This window comes from Semicossyphus pulcher, unplaced genomic scaffold (assembly GCF_022749685.1).
Source record: "Semicossyphus pulcher isolate SPU_LCO1_2020_fin unplaced genomic scaffold, fSemPul1.0.p SCAF_15, whole genome shotgun sequence".
NCBI classification, from domain to species: domain Eukaryota; kingdom Metazoa; phylum Chordata; class Actinopteri; order Labriformes; family Labridae; genus Semicossyphus; species Semicossyphus pulcher.
Genome location: NW_027211659.1, coordinates 3,044,156 through 3,056,904, shown reverse-complemented (window position 1 = coordinate 3,056,904; position 12,749 = coordinate 3,044,156). Strand labels below are relative to the sequence as shown.

The window sequence follows — 12,749 nt, the reverse complement described above, 5'->3', positions numbered from 1 at the left end:
TTTCCTCCGAGCAGGACTCCAGTTTCTCCCTCCCTCCATCTCTCTCTCCATCTCTCCTTCAGTCTGACTAGTTCTCTCTCTCTCTCTCTCTCTCTCTCAAACACAACCTATCTTAACTAATATGACTTCCACTTCTCTGCTCCACAAATCTTTCTCTGCATATTTCTCTCATGTTTTCTCCGTCTGTCACCCGTGTCACTCTTTCCTATTCCACTCTGGTTATACTATTAATATAAATTAGCTTTTATTTGTAAAGCTCAGTAACTTTAAAAAAAGGGTGACGGGTCGCTGGTTTGGCTCAGTCGGTGGAGCGGCCGCCCCGTGTACAGAGGCTACAGTCATCGATGCAGCAGCCGTGGGTCCGACTCCCGCCCTCGGCGCTTTGCTGCATGTCATCCCCCACTCTCCTCTCCCCATATTTCTTGTCTAGTCTTCAACTGTCCAATAAAATAAAGGCAACAATTGCTTAAAAAAATCTTTAAAATAAATAAATATGTAAATTAAAACAAGGATAACAGAAACACTGACGTGACTGTGCAAACTCGGGAACACATATGAGCCATCTTTTGTATTCTGGAAGTATAATGAAACGTTTTTTCCCAAACAATCTTTTTGTTGTGTTATATTATTATTTAATGTTGCAGTTTTCACGTAAATTAAAATGTAATTCAAGTGAGTTTTCTTCATATAGCACTAAACCACAAAAAGTAGCCTCACGGCGCTCAGCACATGCAGCCAGTTTGGAGACTTTCTCTCTGAGTCCATATCGCAGAGGTGTTTGTTGTCTTCTGAAACGTGTGTGTGTTTGTGTTTTGGTCAGGACCGGGCTGGAGGCCATCATGGAGACATATGCTTTCTGGAGACCTCCTGTGAGGACCCTCACGTTCGAAGACTTCACCAACATGCAGAAGCAGCAAGGTGTGTGAAACGGTTCTCTCTCTGCACAGGAGACGAAAACAGACTGCATCACTTAGGTCTACTTCTACACTCTAAGTCTACTTCCTTTATGTGCAAAGTAGATAAAAATGTAGTGATTTAGTGCAAAATAGAGAAAAACAAACTTTATGTTTGCAGAATAAAAAACTCACAGCACAGAAACTGTTCTGTGTCTCCACTTTAATGGGTTTCTCCTTGCCGTTATTGTTGTAAATATGTTTGCAGCTTTAAAAGGAATATTTTGTTTTATTTTGAAAATCCAAAACTGAAGATTTGTATCCCTGAAAACACCCCAAAATAGCAGCAAACAAACGAATGATGCAGATAGGTCAGGAGCATTTGAAAACAGTTTGTTTATATTTAACTGTGTCAAAAACCGAGAGCAGTCTTCATAAGTAATCAGCGTTACCTTGGTGTGTGCATGTGCTGTCCCTACCTGAACTCTTCCTCTGCATACTTTCCCTGCATATATCACCTCACACTGCGTCAGCTCTGCTTGTCCTTCATGTGAGCCTGGCCATACGCTGCTCCCTGCTCCTCTGGCACGTCGGCCGGCGTCTGCTGAACTTTTCACATCGCCGCGCAGCCCTTGAAAATAAAATCGTTAAACAAACCCTGTGGCTTTTGGACGGCTCGGCGACACGAGTCAGCGTCAGTCAGGGGGCCACCTCCCTTTGTCCCGGCTCCAGGGCCGGCACGGGGTCTTAGTCATGGCTCGTGTGAAGGGCCGCGCCGCGTTAGAGGAGCTCCGCTTTCTCGCCGACTCTATCTCTGTTACCTCAGGAGGTCAGGATGACGTGACGCTCCCGCTTTCTGTCCGAGCAGGCGCACACGTGTTTGTTATCATTAAGTGATGAGGATTTAATCAAAGTCCTGCGTCGCCGGTGAACCCTGCGTCACCCTGGAAGGACACTGCTGTACATGTGTGTGACTTTACGTGTGTGTGTGTGCATTTGGCCTTAAAGCATCAGGCAACCTTCTCCCTCCAAGTAATCAACTCTTCCCCCTCGAGCCCTTCGAACCAGAGGAAAACATGACATCACCAAACTCTCATCCTCTCTCCCCTTCTCTCTCTTTCTCCTCATATATGTCCACCTTTATTTCTCTCTCTCTCTCTCCCTCTTTTCTTTATTTCTCTCCCTCCTCCTCCTCCTCCTTCTCCTCCTCGTCTTCTTCTGCAGCAATATTATCGAATGCATATGGTGCAGAATCAGAACCCCAGCCAAGCAAGTCCTGGATTATTTAGTTATGCCTCCTCCTCATTCTGGGTTCAAGCTGAATTTCTCCAACGGCAAAATGAACCGCGGCCAAATTCTCATTAATAGAGAAATATGCGATTGATATCCCACAGCTATCATTTCACTGTGAGAGGCTCGACTTTAAAAGGATACAATTTGTGCCAACAATGTGTTTTTTTGTTTCTCATATGTATAAATATATTCTCCCCCCGTTTCCCCCTCCGGCTGAATCACTACAGCATGTATGAAAATTCACAGTAAGTGGCTTTTTATTGAGGGAAGGACCGGGGATGTGGGGCGGCTCTGTTGACCAGGCACAGTCCAAAACTAAATCCATATTTATCCCCACATATCAATAATATATTTAACAACCCGCTTCATGAGATCGTATCCAGCAGTTTCAAAGGGAAAGGCCCTGCGAGGACTGGATCCTGAGGCTGCACAGGGCCTCACATTGTGCTAACAACAGTTTCAAGGGCCTGTTTGAGTCTCAACCACAATCAGACTCTCTTGAACCTTATGCTCTGGAGAATAAGGCATCTGTCTCTTTGTTTCACACTCTGCTTTTGTTTCTCTCCAGGTGGAAGCACAGGCACGTCTCCCACCACCTCCAGCACAGGAACCCCCTCCCCTTCAGGTGCGGCTCACCTCCTGTCTCCCTCCTGCTCCCCTCCCACCTTCCACCTCGCCCCCAACACCTTCAATGTGGGCTGCAGAGAGAGCCAGCTCTGCAACCTGGGCCTGTCCGAGTACCCGGCCTGCGCTCGAAGCAACATGGCCGCCCTGCAGGGCTACGGCGGCCTGGCTGACAGTTCCTACGGACGCCTCCAGGCTGCAGGGGGCGCTGTGGCCTCCGCTCAGCCCTCTGAATCCTTCCTGCCACAGAGGACTTCCTCTTTGATTGCTGCCGGCATGCAGGGCGGCGCTCACGCCTCCCTGACCGGCAGCGGAGGCGGCGGCAGCGCTGGAGGCAAGATGGATGCCTACGGCGGTCAGCTGGGCTCCTTCCCGGCGTCGCAGCTTCAGTACGTGATGCAGGCGGGAGGAGGCTCAAGCTCCGCCTCCTCCTCCTCATCCGGATCCTCCCCATCCTCCGCCCACATGTTCAGCGGGAGCCACCACCACGTGCAGCAGGGCTCCTACAACGCTTTCTCCCTGCACAACCCTTACAATCTGTACGGATACAACTTCCCCACCTCCCCTCGCCTGGCCGCCAGCCCCGAGAAGCCGCAGGGAGGTCTGCTCTGCTCCTCGTCTCCCGCCGGGGCCTTCGCCGAGCGCCAGTACCTGTCCAACGGAGGCATGGACACTATGCACATGATCGGCAACTCCGCCGGAGGCCAGCAGGGCGGCAGCTCCTGTGATGGACGTCAGTATGGCTCCTCCTCTCAGATGTCCATGCACATGGTGTAGAAACGGACGTCTAACCTCAAAGTGTTTCTGAAGTCTCTAATCTATGAAGCCGGTTTGGTTTGGTGTTGAGCCGGTGTCTACCTGAAGTGTTACAGAACTGAGGTACAAAACAAACCTGTCAGAGAGGAAATCATCTCATGTTTCTATCTTTAAAGACACTCCAACACTTACAAAGCATTATAGAGGGAGTCACAACTATTATTTAATTATCTTTGTGTTAATAAAGCAAAACAATTCAGACAGCAACTTAACTCTCTTCCTGTTTAAGTCAGGGGACGTAGTTTTATGAATCTGTTATGGTGCAATAGAAGCAACACAAGTTTCAGTGACTCTCTTTAGGATTCAGCCGCCAAACGCGTCATGAAATCATGTAACCAAAGAATTTTCACTGTGATCCAGAAGTTTTGACTTCACGCAGCACTTGTGCCTTACCGTTTAAGAAATGTCAAAGGTCAATGGTTTGCAGTCGTGGTCTGAAGTTGTGGCTGGAAAGAATAAGGACAACTGGACAATCAGGAGATGAAGTCATGTGGACGCTGTGGCTCCAGGCGATGATGCCAAACATGGTTACACACAACACGCGGACGCAGCCGGGTCGGGTGGACTGAGGAACACCTCACAACCGAACTTCATCAACCTCACAGACTGAAAAGGCTTCACTATTTTTGAGTGGATTATGTTTGGAAGCATATATATAAAGATGGCGAATGCAATCAATAACATAAGCTTAAAGTTGTCGTGTGAAAAGTTATAAAAGAAGCAATAGCAAAGCAGAGTAATTAAAGTATGTTGTTTTGGTGTGTTGTAGAGATGTGTATTTAAGTGCTGAGCAGTATAACAATTTTACAGGCCGATCGGTTTTAAAAATGTGTGAAAAAAAGGAAAATTACAAAGTTTTTTTGAGGCATTTTAAAAAATGTAAATACAGGTGCCAAGCACGTAAAAAGCTCAATAAACGTTTTAATTCATGACGTGGTTTCCGTTCTTTTCTCTTGGTCAGCAGCTGGCGTCAAAATAAAGTGGATATTTAAGACAACTGATCTTCATGAATCAACTGTCTTAAATATCAAAAAGTCCCCATGTTTTTATTGTTTTGGCTAACCGCCGGGGTCAGCCCTACACACGGGTCTGCATGTGACTGACTGAGTGATAGACGGTTCATCCAGCCGCAGAGAGAGAGAGAGAGAGAGAGAGAGAGAGAGAGTTGCGACATTGCCATGGCGGATCATGGAGCATATTGCACTGACGCGACTCTCTGTCTGTACGGCTCTGGATACTTTGTTCGGGGAGTAGGCGAGGCTGCTTGTCCGCTGTCCTCACCTACGTCCGCAGCGCGCAGCTGCTTTAAAACACGTTATCATCGGCCTCATAAGGACAGTCCTTGTAGACATTGCCCACAAAAGCACTCACTGACCTGATGCGGTCAGCCACATACGAGGTTTTGAACCTAGTCTTTGACCTAGAAGGGCTGTGCACTGTCAAGGTGCCATTGAGCAAGGATACGAATCCCTAAACTGCTCAGGTGCATGTCCATGTGCAGCCCCCTCCATTGATGCATGTCCATTATAGGCTCCTGTTTGTGTATGTCTGTATTTCGGGTCTATGTGTCCTCCATGCAGCAGCCCCGGGCTCGTCTTGCACCCTCAACCCTCTGCCGTGTGTCATCCCCACTCTCTCTTCCCCTGTGTCTGACACTATCCACTGTCCTCTCTCTCTCTCTCTCTATCAAATAAAAGCATTAAAAAAGGCCCCTCCACCATGATTATAAACCCCAGAGTGCAGGACTTATGAGCTAGCTAGCAAGTTAGCAGAACATGTTTTATATCTCTCTCCCTGCTGTTCTCCTGGATTGTCAATTCCCACAATTTCTGTATGTCCACTGTACTTTTGAGATGTAGTATCATCTTAACTGTGACAGTGTTTTTTTAATTAAAGTACTTATTCAGAGAGAGACAGCAGTCAAACACACTCAAGCAGACAACTGGAAAGAGCAGAGAGGCAGAATTGCTTGTTGGCCGGCACACGGTGATTCAACGTTAGCTTGGTGTGTTGCAGCGTTTCCACCTCCGGGTGGTATGGATCGTTGGTAACCATCTTTAGCGCCGTTGGCTGCTGTAATTTCCAGTAAACATCTACTGCAAGTTTCTCCGTAGTTCACTTTAAACAGCACATGCAAATGTGGAATCAAATAGCACTTTGTTAGCCGCCTCATGGGAACTTTATGATTTTAAATTCTAGAGAAAAGGAAAATGAATGGTAACACTATGACCTCAGAGGACACAGGAGCTTTTCATTAAAACACTTTTGCGCAAATTAGCAAACAAATCAAACAGACCCGGACTTTTTCCTTATTTACCATTTAAAATGGATCAATGGCTTACTTTGAAAACGTCTGAAACTGGTAACTCCCAGTGTTTCAGTCACTCAAACCTCGAGGCTACAATAACAAAGGATGACACGATTATTAATCTCACAAGAGAGTGTTCGCTGCTTATAAAACACACACATCTGCTCCGCACCACATCACAGGCCCGAGCTTCAAACGCTGACGCAATGCATCGATCATAAAGCAAACTGGAGGAAAAAGACCCAAAAAGACAAATTCTCTCCCTGCTGGTTCTGTTTACCAGAATGAAGAATAAAGCTCGTGTGCCAGCCGCACTCAGCTGCTCTGCTGGTGTGCTTCACGCACATAAATATGCCACCTGTTTAAAGACACAGAAATCCTCCTGTAATCATTTGAACCTCCGAGAAATGCGGCATTTGGGTTCATTATTGCTGCAGCTTTGTGGTTCCCCTCATTCTTCCACAGGCTCAGGCTCCGGGGATTTAGCCGGGGGCCAATCAGCGTCCATTACACGCATGTCTTTCCGAACGGCTCTCCCCAATCACTTCCTATCATGTGTGCAGCTCCAGCCATGAAATATCATATCTGAGCCATCATCAGAAAATGAAGGGGGTGCAGGACCGTGGAGACAGCGAGCCCGTATTGGAAACACCTGTTTTTCCAAGCATGACTTCAAATAATGAGCGCTGTGATGTACCGGAGAGAAGCGCGTGATTTCATAATTTGGCTGGGCTCCATCTATCTGGACATTATTTCCAATAATTATTCACGTTATTTGTCTGATATACGCCCCCCTCTCTCTTGTTCCAGCAGCACCCCCTCCCTTCTTTATCTCAGGGTCTTTTGAATCAGGAGATGTATTTGTAAAGAGGAGCAGGATGACATAATGCGCAGCAGGTCTGTTTTGATACCATAAACTATCCATCAGGTTCTTAAGTGGAAAAGAATGGACGACCTTGGGCCACAGCAGCTCTCTGCCTTTTATTGTAACGTCTTTAATATGCAAAAATAACGTTGATTAATGCGCCGCTCACGTGGATTTGTGCAGACTGTATTCTGCAAAGGAAATGTCATGTTGTTGGATTATTGCGGGATGTAGTAGACGGCATTGCCATCCAATGTTAAACGTTTTAAGCCCCTCTGTTACCAAAGCTTGCTCCCTTACACGAGGAGAAAACTGACCGGAAAAGGAAAAGCTAAATTTTTGATGCAGCACATCATCTTTTCTTCAGACAAACTTAATGTAAATAGATTCTGCATATATGAATAATAATAACACAAGTTTATTTGTAATGCACTTATCAAAACTAGCATTATAAAATGTTTTACAAAACATCAAAGCCTAAGGGCCCGATCAGACAGAACGTGTTTTAGCAGCTGGGGGCTTTTTCGTCAGGCGCAGAGAGGGACGTTTTTTGCGCGCTGCGTTTGCTTTGCAGACCGCCTCGCGTTTTTTCTGCTCTGTGCGCCTCAAGCTGAAAAAACTTTAACTCAAAGCAGAAAAAGCGCCCGACGTCATGCGCGTTTTTTCTCATTGTCCAATCAGATGAAAGGAGAGGCGGGCCTTCTGTCAGTTTGCAATATAACTGTTAGGTTAATGACAGCTAATGATTCGGTGGTTGCCTAACACTAGAATAAAAAGGCGCAGCGAGCTGTCTGCAAAACGTGCTCGGTCTGATCGGGCCCTTACAATAAAATATACAACATTATAGGAATAAAACCAGAAGTCGTATCGAATGAAAGAGGAACAACTTAGTTGAATAAAAGAAACACGTGGCTTGGGAGACCAAGCGTGGAAATTAGGGCTCGTAGCTGCATAGGTGCTTGTTCCTTTCCTGGGGACTGAGGTGAATCCCCAAACTGCTCAGGGCGCAGGTCCACGTGCAGCCCCTTCACTCTGACATCTCTCCATTGATGCATTGATGCATCAATGGAGATGCATCGAAGGAAGCGGTCCACGGTGGATGACTCAATGGATGCATTGATGATGCATTGATCCTGTTTGTGCATGTGTGTATCAAAAGTGATTTAAAAGACAATACTGATGTAAGCAAATATGAATGCAAAGACGAGGGACGTATGTTCTGTGTTCTGCTTTCTGTTTGCAGTCCCAGTAGTATCGTCGACTCGCGTTTCAGCAGGCCTTGGCTGTACGCAGGAGAACAGTCCATGTAGAGTGTAAAAGAGGCAGATCACATCTGTCGTAATGCAGTCTCAGCTCCCATCGGCTGTTATGTGATGCTGATTTAGGTTTTTATTCATCTCGATACTCAGACGATCAATCCAGCCATAGCCATCTTCTCTCCAGGCCACATACAGAGGCTACAGTCCTTGTCGCACTGATCGCAGGTTCGACTATCGATCATTTGTTGCATGTCATCCCCCAATCCTTCCTCCCTACACTTCCTGTCTATCTTCAGCTATCTTATCCAATAAAGCCAAAAGATACTCTGAAGACGTCAAAAGGAAGTCTTGGCCGGGAAAACCTTCACCACTTATCCGAGTAATCGATGGCAACACCAGAAGCCCCTGAAAACTGGCCGCGCTCCCAGAAGCCAACATCATAGCCAACAGATTCTAAGTAAAGTTCTTCTTTCATTGTCCCTGTTGGGAGTGATCGAATGACCTTCGCTTTTGAAGGCAATTTAACATTAATATTACATTTCCAACGTATAGAGAAAGCTTTGTTTTATAGCTCAGTATATAGAGAGAGTCGCAGTTGCAGCATTGTGTCTGTCTGCCAAATCCATGTGAATGCATCATGATTGATCGATTAATAGCAGCGAACGGCTGAGCGACTGTAAAACATGCAACTGGAACAATTAGAGCTCCAGAACGACAGAGACGACAGAGATCTGGCGCCTAATCTTCCGCTTTGAGCCCCTTTTGAGTGACGGCGCGCTGACTGCAGGGTATCCCATAATCCCCCTGTCACAGCCATTGATCCTTCCCTCCGAACATATTTCAGACATTTTAATAGACTCACAATCGCTCTCTGGGGATTTCTAGTGGATGCTAGTCAGTCCGAGGGGGGCTAGTGACCATATGCAAACTTTAATTTCACGACTCTGCAGGTCTGCTTTTGATAAGTCACAGTTTAGTCCAATCAGAAATTCCCGGTAAACTGTTGCCCTCTTGTGTTTATTCCTCTCTTTTCCTTGAGATTCCTTGGCCGGACTCATCTTCACAGTAAATTACAGCTGACAGCAGACGGAGACCCACTTTTCTGAGGTGTTACAGCGCGCCTGACATGTGTATTGGAGCACTAAATCAGCGCTGCTTCACAAAGGGCTTTCACATACCTTCTGCCGCCGTGCGCCAGTGTTTTTTTTCTCCTCCTAGGAACATCTTGAAACTATTTTAGGATTGATAAAGTCATGATACAGATGTCAACCTTTAAAAAAGGAAAACACACTGACTGTGGTGATGTGGCCAGTGTTTTTACAGTCACAGAAGAACAGATCTCGGAGGGAAGGAAGCACGACGGCTCAGAAAGTAGAGAAGACGGTGTACTGTAGACGAGTAAGTGATCCCATCCGAATCTTAGCAAGGTGCATGAGCCAAACGTGTATCTGAACTCCCAGTTATGACTTTAATATCATTAATAAAATAAAGCTGGGGAAACCAACATGAATTAAGATTATTCACCTGTGATTTTTTACATAAAACTGATACATTTGTAGATGTCATGAGTTTCTAGTTTAGTTCTGTTTTTGTCTTATATTTTGGTGTTCAGTTATTATTTCTTGTTTTACCTTGTCACTTTGTCCCTTGAGTTTTCATCGTTTACTTTTGTATTTAGTTTATTCTGTGTTCTTGTCAGTATTTAGTCTTGTTTAGTTAAGTATTTCACTTGTGTCTTTTTGATTAGATCATTTCCTGTTTTACTTTGTCACCTTGTCTCTCGTGTTGGTCCACTTCCTGCCTTTGTGTTTCCCGCTTGTTTGATTATGTTATATGCTTGCCCTGATTGTTTTCACCTGCCCCTTGATTGTCTCACCTGTGTCTGATTAGCCTCACCTCCTAAGTTTATTTAGTCTTTGTGCTCCCCTGTCTCGTTGCCTGTTCATTGTCGTCCTTCTTGTGGAGTTTGGTCTATGTCTGTGATTTTGTTCCATGTACTACTTTGGATATTGTTCGTGCTTCCCCTGATTTCCTTGTGTCCCTTGGATTACCTGTTCCTGGTTTTGTTTGTAAGTTTTTTGCTGTGTCTTTTGATTTTCCTTTTTGTCTTTTGTTGGAGTTAGATTTTGTTTGTGCATTTTTGCCTTTTATTTAATTAAATCTGTATCCAAGTCTGCTTCTGGGTCCTCACCTTTTTGTTTAAATTGAAACCTTGACAGTAGAAGCAGTCTTTGGCAGTTGTTGAAATCTGTCAGCTGATTATTAATGACGGTAATTCAGGCTCTTTTTCATTTCGTTAAACACCACTTCTGGCTTTTATAATTGTGAAATATGTCTCACTAAGAAAGACGACGACGAACTGGCGCAGAGAGACAGGGGAACCAAAAGCTGCTTCTCAATTCAGGGGCTGCATCCTTCGAAGGACGCGGTCTGCACTGAAATGACACGTTCTAGTTTTCGGAGGATTTCCTGTTTGTGTCACGAGTTGTTCCGGCCCTTAATCTGTGTTGTGTTCGAAATGCCATACTATACTAGCAGTACGTACTGATTTGGCTAAAAAGTAGTATGCAAAAAAAAGCTAAATGTGCAGTTTGCCAAAAATCCCCGGATGTCGTGCTGATTCAGAGAAAATCTCCAGTATGCATCGGACCAGTCTGCCTCGCCTACTGTATCCCACAATGCAAAGCGCTGGAACGTCACAGCGGCAGTTGAAATGACGGACAGCAGCAGCATTCCAGCAGAAGGGGGCGCTGTAGCTAAAGACGCAGCGGTTATTGTTAACTTCCGCCTGGCGTAGCATACTGCAAAATTAATTTGAAAAGCTCCTCCATACTACAGACTACCACCGAACGCAGTATGTGGTATAGCATGTAGTGTATAGTATATAGTATGTAGGATATAGTATGGAGTTGCGAACACACCCCTGGTGTTACCAAATGCTGCTCCTGTTGCCTAGCAACAGGCAGCTAGCAGGCTAACTAGCTATTATGACTAACATCACGCAACTTCACCCATTATTTTTTACCCCTTTTGTTTTTTAACATTTGTGCCTCTAGCTATTTGATTGAGTTGAAACCATCGTTGTTGAAAGTTCGCCATCTTGTTTGTGTTGGGGTGCAATGAATCTTGGGATATTTTGGACCGCAAAGGATGCACCTGATGGATCCTTCGTGGGATCCGAGAAAAGGAGGACGCATCTGAAGGAGCCTTCGAGATGGGACAGCCTTCGACGAGCCGCTGTGACGCAATCAGCCTTCAAATACGTCCTTCGAAGGATGCAGCCTCTGAATTGGGACACAGGTAAAGACTAAATACTGGGAAGGTGAGGTTAATCAAGCACAGGTGAGACAATCAAGGGACAGGTGAAAACAATAAGAACAGACCGTTGCTAGGGATGCAGCTCTGATCACACAATGCAAGGACTAATTATGATCATATCAATCCACAGGAAGCCGGTAACTGACATCACAGAGGGAAAAAAGAAAAGAGACAAAAGAGCGAAGAGAGAGAAAGCACTAAAGGTTAAACGTTAAACAGAACACAATGCGGGATACGGCTGCGTTTAAAGACGGTGAATGGAAAAGAAGATGTCGACAGACTCTGACAGTGACGAGACAGAAAACCTCCATCAGGTGCTGCGCTGATTCCTGCGGTCCGGTTCACCGTGTCTGACTTCACCATGAGTGGGAATGTGAGTAAAAACAGGTAGCTTAGCTCATTTTAGGAAGGCTAGATTAACCGTTGCTATGGACGAAGCTTTCACTGTGAGTGTAAGGGACTATTTTTAAACGGAAAACGGGAAGACAATCATTTTTAAATCATTATATTCTGTCAAATTAGTAAATAGCCGTGTGAGGAGCAGAATACATGTCATACATGCTGTATATCCTTTTTCAAACTTCAATGAAGTGATACCTCGCTGTTATTGAGTATTCAAACCCCAAATTGTTTGTGCAGCAGTCGACTTTGCCTCAAATATTCTGGATTACTTGTGCATCATTTTGCAAATGTTCCCAGTTTTTAGTCGGAAAAAAAATTAAACTTAATGTGTTAAAAAATAAAATAAAAAAGCCACCTGTGTTTGGCAGAAGCTAATAAAATTGGCCTCTATATAACCTGCTGTATCACCTAGTTTTGATCATATTCTTACCATGACTTAACTGTTATCGTACCCTGCCAAACTTGAATCTGTTTCCTCTTTAAAGACAAATATTAATCTATTAATCTTAAATCTTAATCCTTAGTTTAACCAACACTTAACCAAAACAGCTCCAAAACTGAGGACTGCCTAAAATGTCCTCAGTTCTTACTGTTTAGAGAGACACACACACACACACACACACACACACGGTGAAAATAAAACACACATTCTCACACTTCAGCGCTGGCATGCGGGTCAACAGGAAACAGTCTAAATGATTTTCTTCTTCCTCCTCAGATGTTGGAGATATGGTCGACCCAGCACAGGCAGGTGGTTCTGATAAAACCCTGGGCCCAGAATGTCCCATGATGCCTTGCCTGCAGAGTACAAAGACGCCCCGCTGGGAAGCCCCCGTGTCTAAATGAGAGAGGTCCGGTGCGCTGTGGCGGTTTGCAGGCAGGTCCTCAGAGATCCAGCGGATAGTGTGACTGACCGGGCAGGTGACCCGGAGATTGAAACCCCGTGGAGGGTTGATTTTAGAGTGTGAGAA

The 12,749-nt window shown here is 45.3% G+C and overlaps 1 protein-coding gene across 1 annotated transcript in view; it reads left to right on the top strand.

Moving 5' to 3' along the window:
• Positions 1–3,587, top strand: part of tbx15 (T-box transcription factor 15) — a 33,595-nt gene extending 30,008 nt beyond the window's left edge. The window contains exons 7-8 of the mRNA XM_069663466.1: positions 821–918; positions 2,755–3,587. Coding sequence (XP_069519567.1) covers positions 821–918; positions 2,755–3,587 — 931 coding nt within the window. The remainder of the gene's footprint in view (positions 1–820; positions 919–2,754) is intronic.
• Positions 3,588–12,749: the final 9,162 nt, after the last annotated feature.